A 21,710-nucleotide genomic window follows, 5' to 3' on the forward strand; every position below is an offset into this window, starting at 1 on the left:
ATCCCTGAAGCTTCACATCCTCCAGAAACATCTCCACTTTGGTAACATCACTGGGTTTCCTCCAGCTCTTCTTCTTCCATATTCATCTACTTCCAGTAGTGCACATCATCCCATCTTCTCACCATGCCTTTTCAAGCCTATTTCATCACACGCTCACCCATCCTTCTCTTTCTGTGCAGTTCTTCATGTCAGCATTTACTCTTCCACCACTGCCACTCATGCAATTTATGCAATCTGATGACTCTTCATGATCGTCACTCTCACCAAATGCACTCCATCCATTGGGTGAGCACATGCTATTGCAGTCAGTCATAGGTTCATTGTTTACCCCATTTCCAGAGAAGAGGGCGCAAAATATAGGGAAGATTTTGCAGGCAACAGCTGCAGGCGATGAAGAAGTGCTGAAGACCAGTGGTGTTTCAGCATCCCTGGAAATTGAAAATGGGGGCCCCCCAGCCACCTGGTGAAACAGTTAAACATCATCAACCCTTGTTCATGTAGCACTGAGTCATGTTAACTTGATTTCAGTAGCAAGTGAGATATGATCCTCATAATATTAAGTTGCAACATTCATACTTTCCCAATATTAATTCATATCTTTTCTATCCGCCAGGGATCCAGACACTCAGCAGCAATTGCCAGACCTCACAGAAGATAAATCCTCAGAGGAACTGATTCCTTCTGAGGGCGCACCATCACAGGTCTCATGTTTATAAGGCACCAGCTCAGATGCCCGCACTCCGATTGGCCCGGTTAAACAGTTGATTTGGTTTTTACCTGATGACTCTCAGCTCATAAAGTGAGCAAGAGCAGACAGTGGTGGCAGGAACAGCTGTGGAGTGTTTGTATCCGAGGCTGTAGCCCTGTCCAAATTCTGCTCAGTTGCAGATGTCTGCCACCATCTGATGCAACCTCAGGTTCCAGAAGCACTGCTCTTTCAAGAGGCCAAGGAAGCTGAGCCTCTGCCTGTACAATCTGTTACACAGCTACCGCCTCCTGTGAGCTAGACCTTGCTGCTGCTCTCCTGTCTGCTCACCACCTGCAGGTCACTCCAGGGCACACTGCTGCTGCTGCTGGTCATATCACTCCTTGTCCGACGTCTAGCCTACGGCAGCCAAGGCGACACTCGTCCTGATCTGAGTCCCAAAATGTTCAAAGTGCAGAAACTGACCCTTCACAGGTACTGTGAACAAATGGTAGGTAAAAAAGCAGCTGTGGGCGCTGAGTATTTATTGCAGTATTTGCCTGATTTTTAATGAGCCCAATGAATTTGCTTTGCATTCTCACCTTGGCTTCAGTGGCAGGTTTCTGGATTCTCCTGGATACACTGTTAACTTTAAAGAACTTTGAAATATGGGGCTAAATCTTACGCTGCATCGGTGGTGGGGGGGAGGTGGGGGAGGGGTAGCAGGCAGGGGGCGCTGTTCCTGGAGCTTACCCACCCGCCATAGCCTTGCTACAATTTTACCACATGGCAGGGAGGTATTGCCAGCCCATGGGCTAATTGAGGGTCTGTCTATCACTTGCTGCTTATGCTGTTTGGCATGCAGGTAGTCCTGTGTTATAGCTTCACCAGGTTGACACTTCATTTTTAGGTATTCCTGGTGCTGCTCCTGGCATGCCCTCCGCACTCTTCATTGAACCAGTGTTGATCCCCTGGCTTGTTGGTAATGGTAGAGTGGGGGATATGCCTAGCCATGAGGTTACAGATTGTGTTCGTGATCTATTCTGCCGCTGCTGATGGCCCACAGTGCCTCATGGATGCCTTGTCTTGAGTTGCTAGATCTGTTTGAAATATATCCCATTTAGCACAGTGTTAGTGTCACACAACACGATGGAGGGTATCCTCAATGTGAAGATGGGATTTCGTCTCCACAGCGACTGCCTGGTGGTCACTCCTACCGATACTGTCATGGACAGATGCATCTGCGGCAGGCAGGTTGGTGAGGATGAGGTCAAGTATGTTTTTCCCTCTTGTTGGTTCCCTCAGCACCTGCCGCATACCCAGTCTAGCAGCAAAGTCATTTAGGTCTCAGTCAGTAGTGGTGCTACTGAGTCACTCTTTGTGATGACATTGAAGTCCCCCATCCAGACTACATTCTGCGTCCTTGCCATCCTCAGTGCTTCCTCCAAGTGGTATTCAACATGGAGGAGCACTGACTGATCAGCAGAAGGCTTCAATGCCCATATTTGACCTGATGCCATGAGACTTCATAAGGTCCGGAATCAATGTTGAGGACTCCTAGGGCAACTTCCTCCTACAGTGTATACCACTGTGCCGCCACCTCTGCTTGGCCTGTCCTGCCAATGGGACAGGACATACCCAGGAATGGTGGTGCCTGGGACATTATTTGTAAGATATGATTCCGTGAGGATGACTGTGACAAGCTGTTGTTTGACTAGTCTGTGAGACAGCTCTCCCAATTTTGGCACTAGCGCTTAGATGTTAGTAAGGAGGACTTTGCAGGATCGACAGGGCTGAGATTGCAGTTGTCGTTTCCGGTGCCTAGGTTGATGCCGGGCGGCCCGTCCGGTTTCATCCCTATTTTATGACTTTGTAGCGCTTTAATACAACTGAGTGGCTTGCTAGGCCATTTCAGAGGGCAATTAAGAGTCAGCCATACTGCTGTGGGTCTGGAGTCACATGTAGGCCAGACCAGTTAAGGACGACAGATTTCCTTCCCTAAAGGACATTAGTGAACCTGATGGGTTTTTGCAACAATTGACAATGGTTTCATGGTCATCATCAGACTTTTAATTCCAGATGTTTTTTTAATTGAATTCAAATTCCACCCAGGTCTCTGGATTACTGTCTAGCGACAAAAGCACTATGCCATCGCATCTCCTATTTGTTTGTAAAGGTTATTGCTGTCTGCATAAAACCTGATCATAATACTGGATACTATTAATTTCTGAATAATTGTAGACACTCTAGTGGGTGGGCCCGGGAGCAGCTGGGAAATAGCCCGCCGCCCAAGATCGGTCCCTGACTGCAATTTCACACTGGCTGGCCAATGAATGGCCAGTTGGTGCGCATTGTGTGTTGAAAGGCTCAGCGCTGCCGGGGTGTGGGCGGGAGGAGGGCGAGTGCTGAAGTCAACGCGGACGCAGGGGAGCGCGCAATGAAAGCTCCCTGAAGGCACAGAATTTAAAACCATCAAATAAAGATTTTAAAATATGGACTCATTGGACTCACTCACCTAAACATATAGATTATAAAACTTTTGCCCAAATATTTTTATATTTTAAAAAATTAATATTGGAAACCTGATCCCGCCCTTGGATGTAGTTCCTCAAAAATCCAAGCCCATTTGGCCGATTGGCCCACCTGCCAACTGTAACGTTGGATGGGCAACAAAAAATCCAGGTTAATTAATACATTAATAGCCTTAATAGATCTCTTAATTGTCGACGGGCATGCTGCCAACTCTTGCGCTTGCCCGCTGACCGAAATATCGTGTGAGATGACGTCGGGACGCTCGCCTGATGTCGTTGAGCGCTATTTTACGCTTGGGCATGTCAGGCGAATGCCTGCACGCCAAGCAAGAAAACCTGCCCATTGTTTTGGGGTGAAGCTCAGAAACTGGGAAGAATGTAGTAAAACATCTCAAGGACTTCATAGGAGTGCTGCCAAACAAATAGTGACGCAATGCATAAGGAGGTATCAGGGCAACTGTACAAAAGCTTAATCAAAAGATGTAGGCTTTAAGGAGTATTTTAAAGGAGAAAAGAGGGGTAGAGAGGTTTAGGGGGAACATTTTGGAGCTTAGGGCTTTGACAGCTGAAGGCATAAGCCCCAAATGGTGGAGTTATTCAAATCCAAGACGCTCATGCAGTCAGAATTGGAGGAATGCAAATACTTCGAAGGGTTGTCGGGCTGGCAGAGATTACAGAGATAGGGAATGGCGAGGCCATGGAGGGATTCAAAAACAAGGATGAGAATCCTAAAATTGAGACGTCGCTTAACCAGAGGCCAATATAAGTCAGAGAGCATAGGGATGATGGGTGAATGGGACCTAGTGCAAGTTAGGACACAAGCAGCAGAGTTTTGCATGACCTCAAGTTGATGGAGGGCGGAACATGGGAGGCCGCCCAGGAGCATGTTGGATTAGTCATATCCAGAGGTAACAAAAGCATGGATGTCATCAAGGGGCAGCTTATAAGTGAAAAAGAGGGGGCAGCATTCTTGGGGGACGCTAGAGGTAACTGTGTAGGAGTGGGGAGAGAAACCATTGCAGATTATCTTCTGGCTAGACAGATAAGAATGGAAGCAGGCGAGTGCAGTCCTAATCAGTTGGACAACGGTGGAGAAGCATTGGAAAAGAATAGTATGGTCAATCTGCAGACAGGTTGAAAAGGTCAAGGAGAGATTTTTTACCTTTGTCACAATCACATCAGCTATCATTTGTGATTTTGAAGCCAATCAGGAAGTAATGATTCGGTGATGCCAAGATTTGGTTTGAAAAACTTAAAAATTGTAGAAGTGAAGGAAAGGGTGAATTGAAATAGATGAAGATACAATGAGATTTGTGCTCAATAATTGAGGATGCAGTTATGATGAAGAATCTATAGCATTGTATACTTGCACATTAGGAGGGTCAAGAGTGAAATGTTGGCAATAACAGTACTGATTAAATGGAATCCAAAAAGATTGTGATGCAGAGAGACTAGTAACAAGGGATTAGAGAAACATTGCTTGTCAGTCAACAAGCATTATATTGTAAAATGGTTATAAACCACTATAGCCCACTGTCTCAATTTATGGGAGCTGATTGTGCAATGCAGGATCTAAAAGCAATTTGCTTACCTAATTCACAGGATGCTTTGTTGTGTGATAGTGGGTTTTAAAGGGTGAAAAAAATAAGGTAATGTGACAGATATGCACCATTTGGAAAAACTAGCTTCATGACGAAAATATCAACTTGGGAAGATTCCATCACATTATGCACCTAACACACTTAAAATGTTGTATAGAGACACCTGAAGCTAGTCCACTCAGATGGATAAATGCTGCGCATATATGTTTCAAGAAAGTGACAAACCCCATGGATGAGGTTCCCCTTTCTGCCCTCAATTGTCAATAACTTTTCTTCCATGAGCTTCAGTGGCTGGAATATTGTGAACTGGCAAGCGCAGAAACTGGAAACTCCTAGGCCATATGTGGAAGTTGTAACACTTCCATCTCACTCACTATGAAAAGGCAGAGCTTTCATTGAATGGCACAATTCTTTCAAGTACAAGGGGTGATATTTGTCTCCTTTGTGGGCAATAGGGTTTCATGACAAGCAAGTGTACACTCAATTCAGGTGGTAACCACAGTGATATCAATAGCCATCATACATAAAGAAACCATGATGCCCTTTCTATTGCAGTAGTCCATGCTGCCTACAACTTTAGAACAAGATGAAACACTGTGGGCATGGTTCTTAGGAAACAGTTTTTTGTGTATGCTAAACTTTCTGGGAAATGCTTTAACATCAGAAGACAGCTTCTGGCTGGAAATTTGAGGAACTGTTCGCTGTTAAATCCAACTTTGACACAGTGAAAAAATGTGTAATGCTTTAAATGTTGCTCTGAACAATAAAGTACTGGAGCTCCTGACTTAGGTTTGTCCGATGCATAATGGGTCCCAGAAGAAGTGTGTGCAAAGGTGAAGGGCACATTTACCTTTGTCTTCCTTCTCATACAATTAACCTCCTCCTCAATAGCAACCAGGAATGAAGGAGCTGATTAAGTACATTGATTTGGGTGGCAACCTTACTTCAGGCAGTTTGCTGAAAGGGCTCCCTTAGTATGAAATATCCCAGTTCTCCTTTGATGCTTGCCCTGCAGCAAGGCTTCTAACTGTTCAGCGTTAAAGGGAACAGTGTTGCCCAATTGTTTGCACTGTGCTATTGTAAAAATTGGTTCACTATTCTGCTACCACCAGAATCTCCTCATGTCTTTAAACATTGTTTAAAGCCACTTTGTATGCTGAAGAGAAGAATTGTCTTTTTGTAAACTCAATTTTGCTGAAATACTTTGCTTTATTAGTCAGGTACTTATGCTACTAGTCTTTAATTATTGCCATAGTAATATTTACTATTGTATATTTGGTAGTGCCAGATAATACTATACTTAAGGTTCTCTGTACCTTAAATTGCAGCTTCCAATTTAATAACTCTTCCAATTTTATGATCCTTCTACTTTCCATTTCAATGTTGAAACTGCCACTGATAAGCTTTCAATATCAATCTCCAGGTAGTAATCAGCACAGTTCTATCAATGGTGACACCTCTGTAACAACTGGCAGCCTCCTAGATGACCATCACTGGCACTCTGTGATCATTGAGCGCTATGGACGCAATATCAATTTTACACTGGACCGAGAAACACAACATTTCAGGACCAATGGAGAATTTGACCACTTGGATCTAGACTATGAGGTAAAGGATGAATAAAAACAGAAAATCATGTAAATATACAGCATGCCGGTCAGTGACTGAAAGGTGAAGATAGGTTAATGTATTGGTGCACAGATCCTAAGTGAACTATGAAGGATTTCTAACAGTTTGAGTTCTAAATTTTATTTTTTCAACATTTACAGTTTTTCTTAATCTTAATCCTGTGACATGGTTTGTTTTCACCCTTTAAACAAATGACAGAGCTAATACAGACAAACTTCCCTGCAATCAAAGTATTTTCTAGTTGACTTGAGGACTCCATGTTCTTCAATGCATTTGACCAATAATTGATCTCAGGAGATTACAGCAATCAGACCTCATGACCTCGAAGAGATAATTCATTTCTGTATCTCAGTACCAAAGTAATACTTATGTCTATGGAAAATATCATATCCTCCAACTTTAATGGCATGGGAGATCATAAGAAGGTGTGAAGCACAATACAGGGACAGATTAATTTGATAAAAACAAAAAACTGCAGATGCTGGAAATCCAAAACAAAAACAGAAATACCTGGAAAAACTCAGCAGGTCTGGCAGCATCGGCAGAGAAGAACAAAGTTCACGTTTCGAGACCTCATGACCCTTCAACAGAACGAAGTAAAAATAGGAGAGGGATGAAATATAAGCTGGTTTAAGGTGGGGGGGTGGGGGGAGGAGTGGGGGGGGGGGGGGGGGGGGTGGTTGTAGGGACAAGCAAGCAGTGATAGGAGCAGATAACCAAAAGATGTCACAGACAAAAGAACAAAGAGATGTTGAAGGTGGTGATATTATCTAAAAGAATGTGCTAATTAAGATTGGAGAGCAGGATGAGCAAGGTAGCTCTAGTGGGGGTGGGGTGAAATAAACCATGGGTGGAATACATTTTAAAATAATGGAAATAGGTGGGAAAAGAAAAATCTATATAAATTATTGGAAAAAACAAAAGGGAGGGGGAAGAAACGGAAAGGGGTGGGGATGGAGGAGGGAGTTCAGGATCTAAAATTGTTGAACTCAATATTCAGTCCGGAAGGCTGTAAAGTGCCTAGTCGGAAAATGAGGTGCTGTTCCTCCAGTTTGCATTGAGCTTCACTGGAACAATGCAGCAAGCCAAGGACAGACATGTGGGCAAGAGAGCAGGGTGGAGTGTTAAAATGGCAAGCGACAGGGAGGTCTGGGTCATTCTTGCGGACAGACCGAAGGTGTTCTGCAAAGCGGTCGCCCAGTCTGCTTTTGGTCTCTCCAATGTAGAGGTCTCCTCTACATTGGAGAATGTAGAACACCTTCGGTCTGTCTGCAAGAATGACCCAGACCTCCCTGTCGCTTGCCATTTTAACACTCCACCCTGCTCTCTTGCCCACATGTCTGTCATTGGCTTGCTGCATTGTTCCAGTGAAGCCCAACGCAAACTGGAGGAACAGCACCCCATCTTCCGACTAGGCACTTTACAGCCTTCCGGACTGAATATTGAATTCAACAACTTTAGATCTTGAACTCCCTCCTCCATCTCCACCCCCTTTCCGTTTCTCCCCCCTCCCTTTTGTTTTTTTCCAATAATTTATATAGATTTTTCTTTTCCCACCTATTTCCATTATTTTTAAATCTATACCTTTTATGCCCTTTTAGTCTTATTTCACCCCACCCCCACTAGAGCTATCTGTACCTTTCGTGTCATGCTATCCATTCTTAATTAGCACATTCTTTTAGATAATATCACCACCTTCAACACCTCTTTGTTCTTATGTCTGTGACATCTTTTGGTTATCTGCTCCTATCACTGCTTGCTTGTCCCTACAACCACCACCCCCCCAACCCACTTCTCCACCCCCACCCCCCACCTCCCCACCTTAAACCAGCTTATATTTCGCCCCTCTCCTATTTTTACTTAGTTCTGCTGAAGGGTCATGAGGACTCGAAACGTCAACTTTGTTCTTCTCCGCCGATGCTGCCAGACCTGCTGAGTTTTTCCAGGTATTTCTGTTTTTGTTTTGTGACAGATTAATTTGCCTCCGTGATAAGTCATGCATATAAAAAGCAATTCACCCTATTTGAAGCACTTAGATGTTTGAGAGTCATGATGAAGGGATAATGTAGATGCAAATTTAAATTATTTTTGAAAGCAATTTTTAAAAGATAGGTAGAATTTTCACAAAGTTGTCCCAATCTCATAGAATTACTTCAGCAGAAATCTGGTGGAAACTCATAGAAATTCTGTAAATAGCCATTTATACTTTTCCTCTGGGGTTTCCAGCAAACTTGCAGCAGCAGATGAACAGAACCCTCATACTTCTGGCAGATTAGAACAAATGGCAACTGTCTCTGCTGGATGTTTGGCATTTGGCAGTAGTTGTATTGTGCTGGGGCTCATTTCCATCTTTATGGGTACTGGAGTTGATCCTCTTCTTAATGGGGGGGAAGTTTCACAGTGTAGGTTATTTCAGTTCACCGTTGGTCATCGTGGCTATTTATTTCAATGCTGTTCTCAACCATCATTCTTCTAAATGCACATACACATGAAACTTCACACCCTCACTTACCTATAGGTGGAAAATGGGGCTGCAGGGTCAGAAGTGGGGATGTTCGCTGATGATTGCACAACGTTCAGCACATTTTGCGACTCCTGAGATACTGAAGTACTCCATGTCCAAATGCAGGAAGACCTGGGCAATATCCAGGCTTGGGCTGACAAGTGGCAAGTAATATTCACGCCACACAACTGCCAGGCAATGACCATCTCCAGCAAGAGAGAATCTAACCATTGCCCCTTGATGTTCAATGGCATTACCATCACTGAATCCCCCACTATCAACATCCTGGGGGCTACCATTGACAAGAAACTGGACTAGCCATATAAACACTGTGGCTACAAGAGCAGGTCAGAAGCTAGGAGTCCTGCGATGAGTAACTCACCTCCTGACTCCCCAAAGCCTGTCCACCATCTACCAGGCACAAATCAGGAGTGTGATGGAATACTCGCCACTTGCCTGGATGAGTGCAGCTCACACAACATTCAAGAAGTTTGACGCTGTCCAAGACAAAGCAGCCCGCTTGATTGGCACCACATCCACAAACGTTCACTCCCACCACCACCAACACACAGTAGCAGCAGTGTGTACCATCTACAAGATGCAATGCAGGAATTCGCCAAGGTTCCTTAGATACCATCTTCCAAACCCACAACCACTATCATCTAGAAGGAGAAAGACAGCAGATAGATGGGAATACCACCACCTGGAAATTCCCCTCCAAGTCACTCGTCATCCTGATTTGGAAATATATCGCCTTCTTTCACCGTCGCTGGGTCAAAATCCTGGAACTCCCTTCCTAACAGCACTGTGGGTTTACCTACACCACATGGACTGCAGCGGTTCAAGAATGCAGCTCACCACCACCTTCTCAAGGGCAGCTAGGGATGGGCAATAAATGCTGGCCCAGCCAGCGAAGCCCACATCCCATGAATTAAAAAAAAAATTCTTAATGTATGGTGGGATGGAGGATTCAGGTTAGCAGTGTAAGGTTGTTTTACAGGGATGAGAGCTGTGTGCCAGTCTTGAAAGAAGGAATGAAAAGACATGATCCTGTCCACAGAAAATTATGAAGGTCAAATCACAGTTTTATACAGTTTGTGCTGGTTCATATACACATAGGTGCATTACTGACAACACTTTGTGCTTCAGCTTTCTGTTTAACTTACCAATAAACTGCGCATGTTTACTTTTGCCGTCTTCATTATATTGCCAATTGAGTGTAAATCAGTTAAGGAAGTGGTTGAATTATTTAAAAGGGGAAGAGGTTATTGCAAATTCTCGTTTTACATATCACTTGTTAATACCTGGGCTGGGATAGATTCCAACTAAACTCATAGCATTACACTCATTACCTATAGGTTACCACCAACTCTTAGAATTTTGAGATGACTTACTAAAATAATAGATAATATTGTTATAATCAAGCCACATGAGCAATAAAATTACTGTAATATTAAGACCTGCTTTACTGTCATTTGACTTTTTTTTTAAATAGCCCAGTTATAATAGCTTTTGCTGGAGCTGCTGACAGTAAGGTTCATAACTCTTTTCAAATGTTTGGCTTGGAAAATCATTATTCTCTTTAAGGTATTCAAGCATAACCAAGAATGTTGATGAACTGGCCAGAGTTGATTATGAAAAATAATACATTTATTAACATTGTATATTTATTACTTATTTGTAGCACAAGGAAATGATTAACTTTCCAAATCCTTCTGTATCTGCCTTGCATGTTGTAAGATTTTACAATAGAATATAACATGTAAAACTCTGTTTTTTCATGTGTACAATGTAAAACACCATTTCATTTATCCTTCAAGCTCAGTTTTGGGGGAATGCCATTTTCTGGAAAGCCAAGCTTCAATGGAAAAAATTTCAAAGGCTGCATGGAGTCTATCAATTACAACGGAATTAATATCACTGATCTTGCCAGGAGGGGAAAACTAGACACATCTAAAGTGGTAAGATCATTGACTTAACAATGAGTGACGTTAAGTTAATATATCCAGGATGACGTGATTGAGGTTGCACCAAGTGGTTGAAAACAAAGTCCTGTAAAATGAAGAACACAAAGACATAAATGTGATAATCAATTCACATTAGGAAGTAAGGACCAACTTTTTGTTAGTCCCTATTATGCTCTTTCTTCCCTATGATAAGAGTTGCTTCTACATCGATTATGCATTTTATTCTTCTTTTCTACACGGCAACTTGATAACTGTTTTAGAATTTGGCACCAATGCTGCCAGATTAAATCATTTCTGTATGTTGCTTTCTGTATAACAGGTCATTGCTCAGGTATGACGTATCAATCTTAAGTGAAATATTTATCTTCTAGTTATTGTAGTTTTCTCTAATCATTAAAATCTTCATCCTTTTGCCACTTGAGATCTCCACATATATCAATTTATACTTTGTGTGTGAACAGCATACTGCCCCAGGTTTAAGCCAATTCCACTTTGCAACTACACTGTTGAGAAATACAAAGGGCAGGATTTTACGTTCATGGGGTGGGTGCGCTCTCGATCAGGTGTGAAATCATGCGCAATGACATTGGGCGAGCGTCCCGACGTCATCGCGCACTCTCGTGATCTTTCTGTCAGCAGAAGCACGCAAGAGTCACATGAGGGGACACGTATATATAATTCATTAAAGCTTCATTTTCCTTTGTCCAAATCTTCAGCTCCCTGAGGCAGCTCTGCGCCCTCAGGGAGCTGTCAGCGTGCGCTCCCTCATGCATGCGCAGATTTCCGTGCTTGCCCCCCTCCCACCCCCACTTTGGCAGCGTTGAGCTTTTCAGTGCGCCTTTCACCCTGGCTGGCCTTTAATTGACCAGCCAGCGTGAAATCACGGTCAGGACCCGATCGCGGGCAGCGGTCCATTTCGTGGCTGTTCCCGGGCCCGCCCAACAAAAGGAAAATCCTGCCCAAATCCTGCACAGCTAAAGATGACTGACCCTTGATCCCCCTCCTCCCTTTGTGGCAAACACCTATCCTTGCCTTTGCACCTTCCCATTGCCCTTTTGCATGGCATGACTGAGTTCAGTGACTCAATTCATGATGTCTGATGAATATATGGCTACATCTTGCCTTCCTCTGGTATAGCACTTCAAAGCTCCAGGACTCTGTGGTACCACTTACATTTTTTTTAAAGGAGGAGATTCTACAGGAACCCTCATAGCCCTGACACTGTGTTACGTAGAGCTATTACTATTCTTAGCCACAAAGACCTCTTGCACAGGATAGGTATTACAGTAAGATTTGCACTTCTTTCCTGTATTAGCTACCACCATACAATGTTTTTCAGACATAGTTTGGAACAATCTCACCATTCTTACTCTGTTGCATTTTGTGGAAGATGCAATGTTTGGGAGCTATGTAGACAATGGATGGTCAAGGCATGAGCCTCTCCCTTGTGTCAAAGGTTTTGGGTACAAGCCCCACAACCAGAGACTTGAGCACATGATCTATGCTGATGCCTTGGTGCAGTACTGAGAGAGTGCTTCACTGTTGCAGGTGCAGTCTTTTGGATGAGACATTAAAGAGAGACTAATTTTCCCTCTAAGGTAGACATAAAAGACCCTTTGACGCCATTTGAAGAGCGAGGAACTTGTCCCAGTATCCTGACCTTTATTTATCTCCCAGACAATATGATGAAAACAGACATGTGGTCATTATCTCATTGCCTTTTGCTGTGTGCATATTGGCTGCCGAGTTTCCCTATATTACAATAATGACTAAAATTTAAAAGTATCTAATTGGTTGAAAATCATTTTGAGATGTTGTTATGATTATGCCCTTGGTAGAACTGTCAACCAAAATAACCGAATTTACTAAATGACTCCGAAATGAAGAGATTACCAACACGATTCCAATTTTTGTAGTTTTTATTAAAACATGAATCAGAACCAATGCAAATTAAACATGAATTAACAGGCAAATGATATGTCAGATGAAAAAATAAATTTTGCTTTAAATGGTTGATACAACAAAGAAAAGTCTTATGCAACCATAAACACCCACATCACTCCCCACAGACGTGTGACACCAAAGTTCTCTGACTCAGCCTCTGGTTCATACGACCTGTCACTTAATTACTCAGTTGATTCGGCCCTTGAGTCACGTTCATTATCAGCTGTATTCTGTCTGAGGTACTGGAGACACCGGACACCTGAAAGGCACACTCCTGCAGAACCTCCTTAGCTATAAGACCATAAGACGTAGGAGCAGAGGTAGGCCATTTGACCCATCAAGTCTGCTCCACCATTCATGGCTAATCTGATAATCCTCAACTCCACTTTCCTGCTTTTTCCCTATAACCTTTGATTCCCTTACTGATTAAAAATCTGTCTACCTCAGCCTTGAATATACTTAACGACCCAGCCTCTACAGCCCTCTGTGGTCAAGAATTCCACAGATTAACTACCCTTTGAGAGAAGAAATTCCTTCTCATCTCTGTTTTAAATGGGTGACCCCTTACTCTGAGATTATGCCCTCTGGTCCTAGACTCTCCCACAAGGGAAAACAACCTCTCACCCTGTCAAGCCCCCTAAGAATCTTATATGTTTCAATAAGGTCACTTCTCATTCTTCTAGGTTTACGCAGTCTTAATGGTACAGATTCCTCAAAGACTCCATTACCCAATCCCTTTAACAAACCACATTAAACAGTCTGGTTGGCTTCAGCAGAACTGAAGCAGCAGCAGTAAAATTGACCAATTCATAATTATTTCTCCATCCCTGTCTTCGGCTTTCTGTCCTGTTTAAGTGTATTATATACACCAGCTCCTGGTAAATGTGCCTTTTGTTGTTCTCCCCTCTGCTGCAGCTCTCCTTTGTCTGCGGATCTCCTTTTTCTGCAGCTCCACTTTATGTCAGGTCACATGGATTTTTTGTATCTTAACCGCCTCCTTGTTAGTACTGCTGTCAGTTCAACGGTCACTTGAAGCAGTATATATTATTCAAGAAAATTACAATTGATCCCTTTACAATTGATGCAATCTCTTAAAACTCCTTTTCAAACATTCTTAAAAACAGTTCGTTTCCACAGACATTTTCAAGAAGTACAAATTTTCCTTACTGTACTGCTTTGGGGTCAAAGGTCATCACAATGCCCTCAAGCCATTAAAGATGCTATATAAATGCAAGTTCTTTATTGTTAACTTTAAACTGCTATCAGTTTGATATGTTGCTACAGATATCTCTGTTGCTACAAATCAATAAGACTATCTTGCAGATAGTTACAGGGAAGTACCGCTATTGATTCGTGTACATACACTTGGCAACTCAAAGAGAACATGGTTGAAATACTGATTCATGAATCAGACTATAGTTAACTTCTAAGTTAACACTGTGGCTTGTATTTGGGAAAATCTGTAAAATGGCTACCCTATATATTTTTATTATATGGATAAAGACAAGTCATTTGCAACAAGTAAAAGTTTAGCAGTGACCTCTTATCAGTAATATTGCTATTGCTCTCATATTAAATTGATAGCTATCATCAGTTGGTAAATCTATCTAGCCCCAGGATATGAACAATACACAATCCACTCACTGCAATCTTCTCTAATATAAATTGATCTCTAACACAATATAGTTTGTTGCTGGTTCATCCCCTAATGCCGAATCCACTTTACCTATGACATCCTTTCAAACACTGCACAAAGGCAGATGGTTTAATGCATCACATAGCTCCTTTCTGCAGTGATTGTGAACTCTTTTCCTCGGGCAATAAGAATATCATTATAACAATAGATTTTTAGTCTGGTCTAACTGTCAGTTACTCCTCTAACCATTGGTGGAAGATGTTATAACTTCTGTTCTCAATAATCATTGCTATGGAATAGCTCTACCAGCAGTTAAAAAAAAAATCAGCCTTGTAAACATACCCTTCAGTCAGCTATTATAGCAAAACAATGGGATATCCATACTGCTGATACAAGTGGCATTTTAAAATGAACAGCTGGAACTGTCTTCAGTCAGTAATCATTACTAATCAGGTCAACAAGGAAGCACAGAAAGACATCAACAACAGATTGTTTTCCATAAAGTACAAGCTGTGAAAAATCATTTTCTTGTTGATTTGCATCTACTCCATTTAAATGCCTGGAGCGTCAGCATTTTGTTGTTGTGCAAAACATAAGTATTGAAATCCAATTCCTGGATTATTCTGTAGATCTTGCTCATGTGTGCAATTAGACATTTCAACTATATTTTGCTGAAGGTCAGTTTGATTTATGTTGTCATCATATACATCTGCCGTCTCATGCAGCTCAGTTAGTGATGCTGAGACAATGTCTGATTTCTGTTTTGGTGATGAGTAAAAGTTTGTGTTTACCAAAGGTGTGGAAGGACAGTACAACGCCTGGACCTCACAGCGGTCCAAGGCTAGGCCTACACCAGCTTAAAATTATTTGGTTTCATCCCCATCAGCAACATTTAGAATCACTTACGAAATCCTACACACCCTTAGGATACAGAGCACAAGAGACAATGGAGAACCAGCGTAGTCACAACAGGCCAAATGGTGCCCTTCTGTGCTGTAGCAATTCTGTGATTCTGTGAATAATAAGTATTTTTTCATTGGGCAATAATATTTCTTAGTGATTTTTTTAGTGTGCAAATCTTTGGTGCAAATTATTTGTTACAGTATCTGAAGTAGCATTACACAAACACTATGCAACTTTTAAACTATAACTTAAATGACTTTGTTATCCTTGTCTTTTACAATGATTTATGACAAAAAGAATGTAATATTTTAACGATTCTATAGACAGTTAAATAACAAGGAAAATGAAGATTAGAGATAGAGCCATTAAGGGACGCACAGGTAACGAGGTAGGAGCAAAACATCTCGAGCATGAAAATACAATAAAAAAATAGAACAAAGAATAGGCAGCATAGATTTCAGAAGGGAAGGTCATGTTTGTCCAACCTTCTTGAATTCTTTTAAGAAGTAACAGAAAGAGTATACTAGAGTAATGCAGTGGATGTGATATATATGAACTTTAAAAAGCCTACAATTCAAGATTCAAGAGTCACAACCTCATGACTTAAAGTCAAAATATGCAGAGTCAGGGGACAAGTGCCAGAACTTATAGTAAAATGGTTAAAAAGCAAAAAAACAGAGTGTAGGTGAGAGTAAGATAGTTATTCAGACTGGCAGAAGATGGAAGTGGTATTCCATAGTTCTGAGACCATTGTTGTTCCCCATTTCCGTAAATGATTTGGACTTGTGAATTGGAAGTACTATTTCAAAATTTGCAGATGACAGCAAATGTAATTTTATGCATGATGCAGTATCAGCAGGGATGTGAATGTGTACAGAATTAATGACAAGGTGGCACTCAAGTGATAATAGCAATAGAAAGAGATATCAGGCTAGTCAACACTGATACTTCTCAAAGGAAAATATAATAGCAAGCAAACAGTGCAGAACAGCAGAATTAATCTGCAATAAAAACAGAAAAACTCAGCAGGTCTGATGGCATCTGTGGAGAGAGAAACAGAGCCAATGTTTCAAGTCCGCATGACTCTCCTTCAGAGCTAAAGGGAAGTAGGAATGTGGTGGATTTTATACCGTTTAAGAGGGCTGGAGCAGGTGGAGCAAAATAAAAGTTCAGGGATAGGTGGGAGCTAAGAAGAAATTTGACAAAGATGTCATGGACACAGGACAAAGGCAGTGTTAATGGTAGTGTTAAGGTGCTGATAGTGACATAAAGCTAAGATAGCAGAAGGTGTTGGCCTGCATCCCTGTGAAGAAAATAAATTGGTCTCATATGCCAGGAATAGGCCTGTGTAGTTTGTAGCTTGGCTAAAATAAGGCAGCACAGACTGGGAAGACAGGATAGCCTGAGAAGATATTTCTCTGCCAAGAGAAAGGCAAAGTAATTGTGCTTCCCCCACAACCTGAAACAAGCTTTAACATCCCCAAAACAGCTGTCATTGACTAAATTCATAACCTTGGAAATAAGGTGTAACATAAGTACTCTCATATAGTTCTCCCACTGCAAAAATAAAAATACCTGGAAAATCTCAGCAGGTCTGGCAGCATCTGTGGGGAGGAGCACAGTAAACATTTCGAGTCCGCATGACTCTTCAACAGAACTAAGGAAAAATAGAAAAGGGGTGAAATATAAGCTGGTTTAAGGGGGGGTGGGACAAGTAGAGCTGGATAGAGGGCCAGTGATAGGTGGAGATAACCAAAAGATATCACAGACAAAAGGACAAAGAGGTGTTGAAGGTGGTGATATTATCTAAGGAATGTGCTAATTAAGGGTAGAAAGCAGGACGAGCAAGGTACAGGTAGCCCTAGTGGGGGTGGGGTGGGGGGAAGGAATCAAAATAGGCTAAAAGGTAGAGATAAAACAATGGATGGAAATACATTTAAAAATAATAGAAATAGGTGGGAAAAGAAAAATCTATATAAATTATTGGAAAAAACAAAAAGGAGGGGGAAAATCGGGTGGGGTGGGGATGGAGGAGAGAGTTCATGATCTAAAATTGTTGAACTCAATATTCAGTCTGGAAGGCTGTAAAGTACCTAGTCAGAAGATGAGGTGCTGTTCCTCCAGTTTGCGTTGAGCTTCACTGGAACAATGCAGCAAGCCAAGGACGGACATGTGGGCATGAGAGCAGGGTGGAGTGTTGAAATGGCAAGCGACAGGGAGGTCTAGGTAATGCTTGTGGACAGACCGAAGGTGTTCTGCAAAGCAGTCACCCAGTCTGCGTTTGGTCTTTCCAATGTAGAGGAAACCGCATTGTGAGCAACGAATGCAGTAGACTAAGTGGAGGGAGGTGCAAGTGAAATGCTGCTTCACTTGAAATGAGTGTTTGGGCCCTTGGACGGTGAGGAGAGGGGAAGTGAAGGGGCAGATGTTTCCCTCTCCTCACCCCACCCCACCCCCACTAGGGCTATCTGTACCTTGCTCGTCCTGCTTTCTACCCTTAATTAGCACATTCCTTTAGATAATATCACCACCTTCAACACCTCTTTGCCCTTTTGTCTGTGACATCTTTTGGTTATCTCCACCTATCACTGGCCCTCTATCCAGCTCTACTTGTCCCACCCCCCCCTTAAACCAGCTTATATTTCACCCCTTTTCTATTTTTCCTTAGTTCTGTTGAAGAGTTATGCGGACTCGAAACATTAACTGTGTTCCTCTCCACAGATGCTGCCAGACCTGCTGAGTTTTTCCAGGTATTTTTGTTTTTGTTTTGGATTTCCAGCGACTGCAGTTTTTGGTTTTATCTTAGTTCTCCCACTGAGCTAGTGATTAAGGACACTGCAGTCTACAACTTAAACAAGGTTCAAGGCCTCATTTATGTTGAGTTAGCTGATCAATCAGCAGTTTGTTTGCTACAGTTAGCCTCAGCAGTGCTACACTAAGTATTCAGAGCCTACTGCTTGGTGTCTTAATGAGAATATTTATCTGAAGAATGAAAATTTATGTAGCACCTTTCACAACCTTAAAACATCCCAAAGTGCTTTGCAGCCAATTAAGTAATTTTGAAGTGTAGTCATTGTTATAATGTAGGAAACAAGGCAACCTATTTGCACATAACAAGGTTGGCCAGAATACTGGAGGGAATTCCCCTGCTCGTCTTTGAATTAGTTGTCTGGGATCTTTTCTGTCCTCTAAAAAGGCAAACAGGGCCTCAAAAAACCCCATCTGAAAGATGGCACCTCCAACGTTACTGCACACCCACAGTACTGCACTAAAGCATCAGGTTCAAATTTGTGCTCAAGTCCTTGACGGGGGTTTGAACCTACAACCTTGAGAGAGAGTCCTACAAACTGGGCCACAGCTGACACAACAGAAGGGAAGTGAATAATCGATGTAAAGTGGGACGGTCTTGGCACCATTTGTGAAAAAAATGTTTTGTGTAGAGGACTGCCAGCTATATTTGAAGTATTAATGCTTATTCCTTGTTTTTACTTTCAGGGTAATCTGAGTTTCTCTTGTGTGGAATCTCGTGCCGTTCCTGTGTTTTTTAATAGTAGCAGTTACTTGCTGCTGCCTGGACACATGAACCAGGATTTGTTTTCAGTCAGCTTTATGTTTCGTACATGGAACCCCAACAGTCTACTCTTATTCAGCAAATTTGCCCCAGGCTATGGAATGGTGGAAATTGACCTCAGTGATGGAAAAGTCAGCATTAACATTAGCATCAACCAGACAAAGATGAACAGCATTGAGATGTCTGCAGGTATGTGTCAAACAAATACAAACAGTTGAAATCTTCAACTCTGCTTTGGATAAAGTTGCAAATATTGAAAATGAAATGAAGTATGAGAATCACTGATGCGACCTCCTTAAAAAAAATAAAGAATTCTGATTAATTTTAATATTCCATTTTTATGTTTCTGCTGATTTGTACACTTCACAAGTGAAAATGTTAGGGAATTACTTTAGGAGTATCGTGCACAGCTGAAGTTCCATGACTCCTAAAAAACTACCTGGATTAGTAACTGTACCTACTGATGTTAATTCAACTTCTCCCCACTTTGTTATGATCAAGTCATTAGCCTCCTGCATTTAAACTGGGTGCAGGAGTATAGTGATTATGTTACTGGACTAGTAACCCAGAAGACTAAACTATTGTTTCGGAGACATGAGTTCAAATTACACAACGGCAGCTGAGGAATTTCAATTCAGCTATTTAAATAAATCTGGATATCGGTAATGGTGACTTTAAACTACTGATTGTCATAAAAAACTATCTTGTTCACTTATGTCATAGATTATTTCTCTCAGTAATATTTTGCTTATGTACCATTTCCACTGCCAAATTACTGTATACTTATCCTTTGAGACTGGCTGATATTCTGGACAAGGGCAAGGAAGCTTATCAGTGCTTCCTGTAGCTTTCAACTAGCTGCACCCGAGTGTACAATTAGAATCCCTGAGCCTTAGCTTTGTCATCCTTTGCTTAAACCCTCCGGTTTATAGTAAATGGAACGTTTCTCTGTGCAGTGCACACTTGCTCATCATACTGTGCAAACAGAAATTTTGTATATGAGGGTTGTTCAGTTGCTTGTTCTGGAGACTCTTAAACTTGGTGATGGGTTTGAGTGTGTGCCTGACACCAAGCTAATGGAGAAATCCTCCTCTAAAGCAAAATAAAAAATAGCTTTAAAAGTTAGTCAAGAAATGAGTAGCCGTTATTATGGGTATGCATCACAAAATTCAGTGGTGAAAAATACAATATCCTCATGTGCTTTTTTTTTAGAATTAAAGTATGACTTGTTAATCTTCATTGGGGAGCTTATTGAGAAGAGTTGCTGAACCAGAGGATACGAGGAGCTGAATTAACATTGACAGAAATATAGTTATTAATCTAGGGAGTTCCCATGATCAATTGAAGTATGTTAATCCAGCTCCATTGTACTGTCGGAATCAGAGATTCCTTGAAATTAGTTCCCAGATGATGTAATCAGCACTTCCTATTTAAATATTAAACCCTAGAAAGAAATAAATGGAATAAATCAGAAGGCTATTGGAGTTAATCAAAACTTTTTTCTAACTGTAATACAATGTTTATACAGAAATAAGATTTTGGGCCCTGAGTTGCTTAAGACATTCTGCTGTTGTGTTGTGGTAGCTTTATCTTGAGTGTAACAGGAACTTTGTTCACATGCATATTACCCTGGTCCTCTTTGAATATTGCCATGTGATCTTTTGTATCTAACAGAGCAAAGAGCACCATGCGTTAATGTCTGATTTTTAAAAATGGCACTCACAACAGTGCAGTACTCCCTGAGTAGTGCACTGAACTGACAGCATAGATTATGGGGAGAATTTTCTCCCTGTCGTGCAGGTTGGGCGGGAGCGGGCACGGGCAGGTGCGCAGCCGATCGCCACCTGCGGTCGGCTGCGCGCTGCCATTTTATGTGGGCGGGCCAATTACGGCTCGCCCAGCGTGACGCACATCCAGAAGCGCTCAGCGTTCCCTGTGTGGACGGGGGTAGGAGGGAGATTTGGGGCCGGCGCTGTTTCGCACATGCATACGAAAGAGTGCTGAAATCTCCCTGAGGCATGGAGCTGCCTCAGAGAGATTAATTTCATTATGAAAAATAGAAATAAAGAATTTTAAAAATTACTCAGACATGTCCCCTGATGTGACAGTGTCACATGAGTTGGGACATGTTTATGTATTTCACTAAAAAATTTTATTTAACTTATAAAGCCTTCATGAAACCTCACCCCGCCCGTGGATGAGGTTTCATGAGAAATGTGAAGGCTGCCTGGGCTCTTCGCCTGCCCACCAACCTTAAGGTTGGATGGGCAGCCCTGTTAATGATTTCAATTGGTTTTTAAATGGCCTTAACAGGCCTTTGACAGTTCGGCGGGCACGCAGTCAACTCTGTGCGCCTGCCGACCTGAAGATCAGAATGACGCGCGGTGACGTCGGGATGCACGTCTGACATCACCATGCGTCATTTTACATGTCGGCAAGTGGGGCCCACCCCCGCATGCCGACCAGAAGATTCAGGCCCATGTGTTCAAGTGTCTATTTTGGAGCTTGAGTCAAGTGGACAGAATAATAACAAATGAAACTTAATGGAGATGAATGTAAAATATCACACTTAAGAATAACACGCCTACTTCATGAATGGTGTTGAAATACCTAAAAATGAAGATGCAGGAGTCTTCATAGACTTCTTGCAGAAGGTGTTCAACCAGGGTGAAGTAACAATCAACAAAGCCTCAATAACCTGTTGACATCCAAAACCAAAACAGTAGAATATAAGTCAGAG

The 21,710-nt window shown here is 42.0% G+C and overlaps 1 protein-coding gene across 1 annotated transcript in view; it reads left to right on the forward strand.

The window, feature by feature from the left end:
• LOC144678739 (contactin-associated protein-like 2) overlaps positions 1–21,710 on the forward strand; it is a 2,328,914-nt gene that overhangs the window by 992,905 nt on the left and 1,314,299 nt on the right. Inside the window, exons 6-8 of the mRNA XM_078538599.1 lie at positions 6,241–6,425; positions 10,770–10,910; positions 18,895–19,159. Coding sequence (XP_078394725.1) covers positions 6,241–6,425; positions 10,770–10,910; positions 18,895–19,159 — 591 coding nt within the window. The remainder of the gene's footprint in view (positions 1–6,240; positions 6,426–10,769; positions 10,911–18,894; positions 19,160–21,710) is intronic.

Source organism: Cetorhinus maximus, chromosome 3 (genome assembly GCF_964194155.1).
Source record: "Cetorhinus maximus chromosome 3, sCetMax3.hap1.1, whole genome shotgun sequence".
In the NCBI taxonomy this organism is placed as follows: Eukaryota; Metazoa; Chordata; class Chondrichthyes; order Lamniformes; family Cetorhinidae; genus Cetorhinus; species Cetorhinus maximus.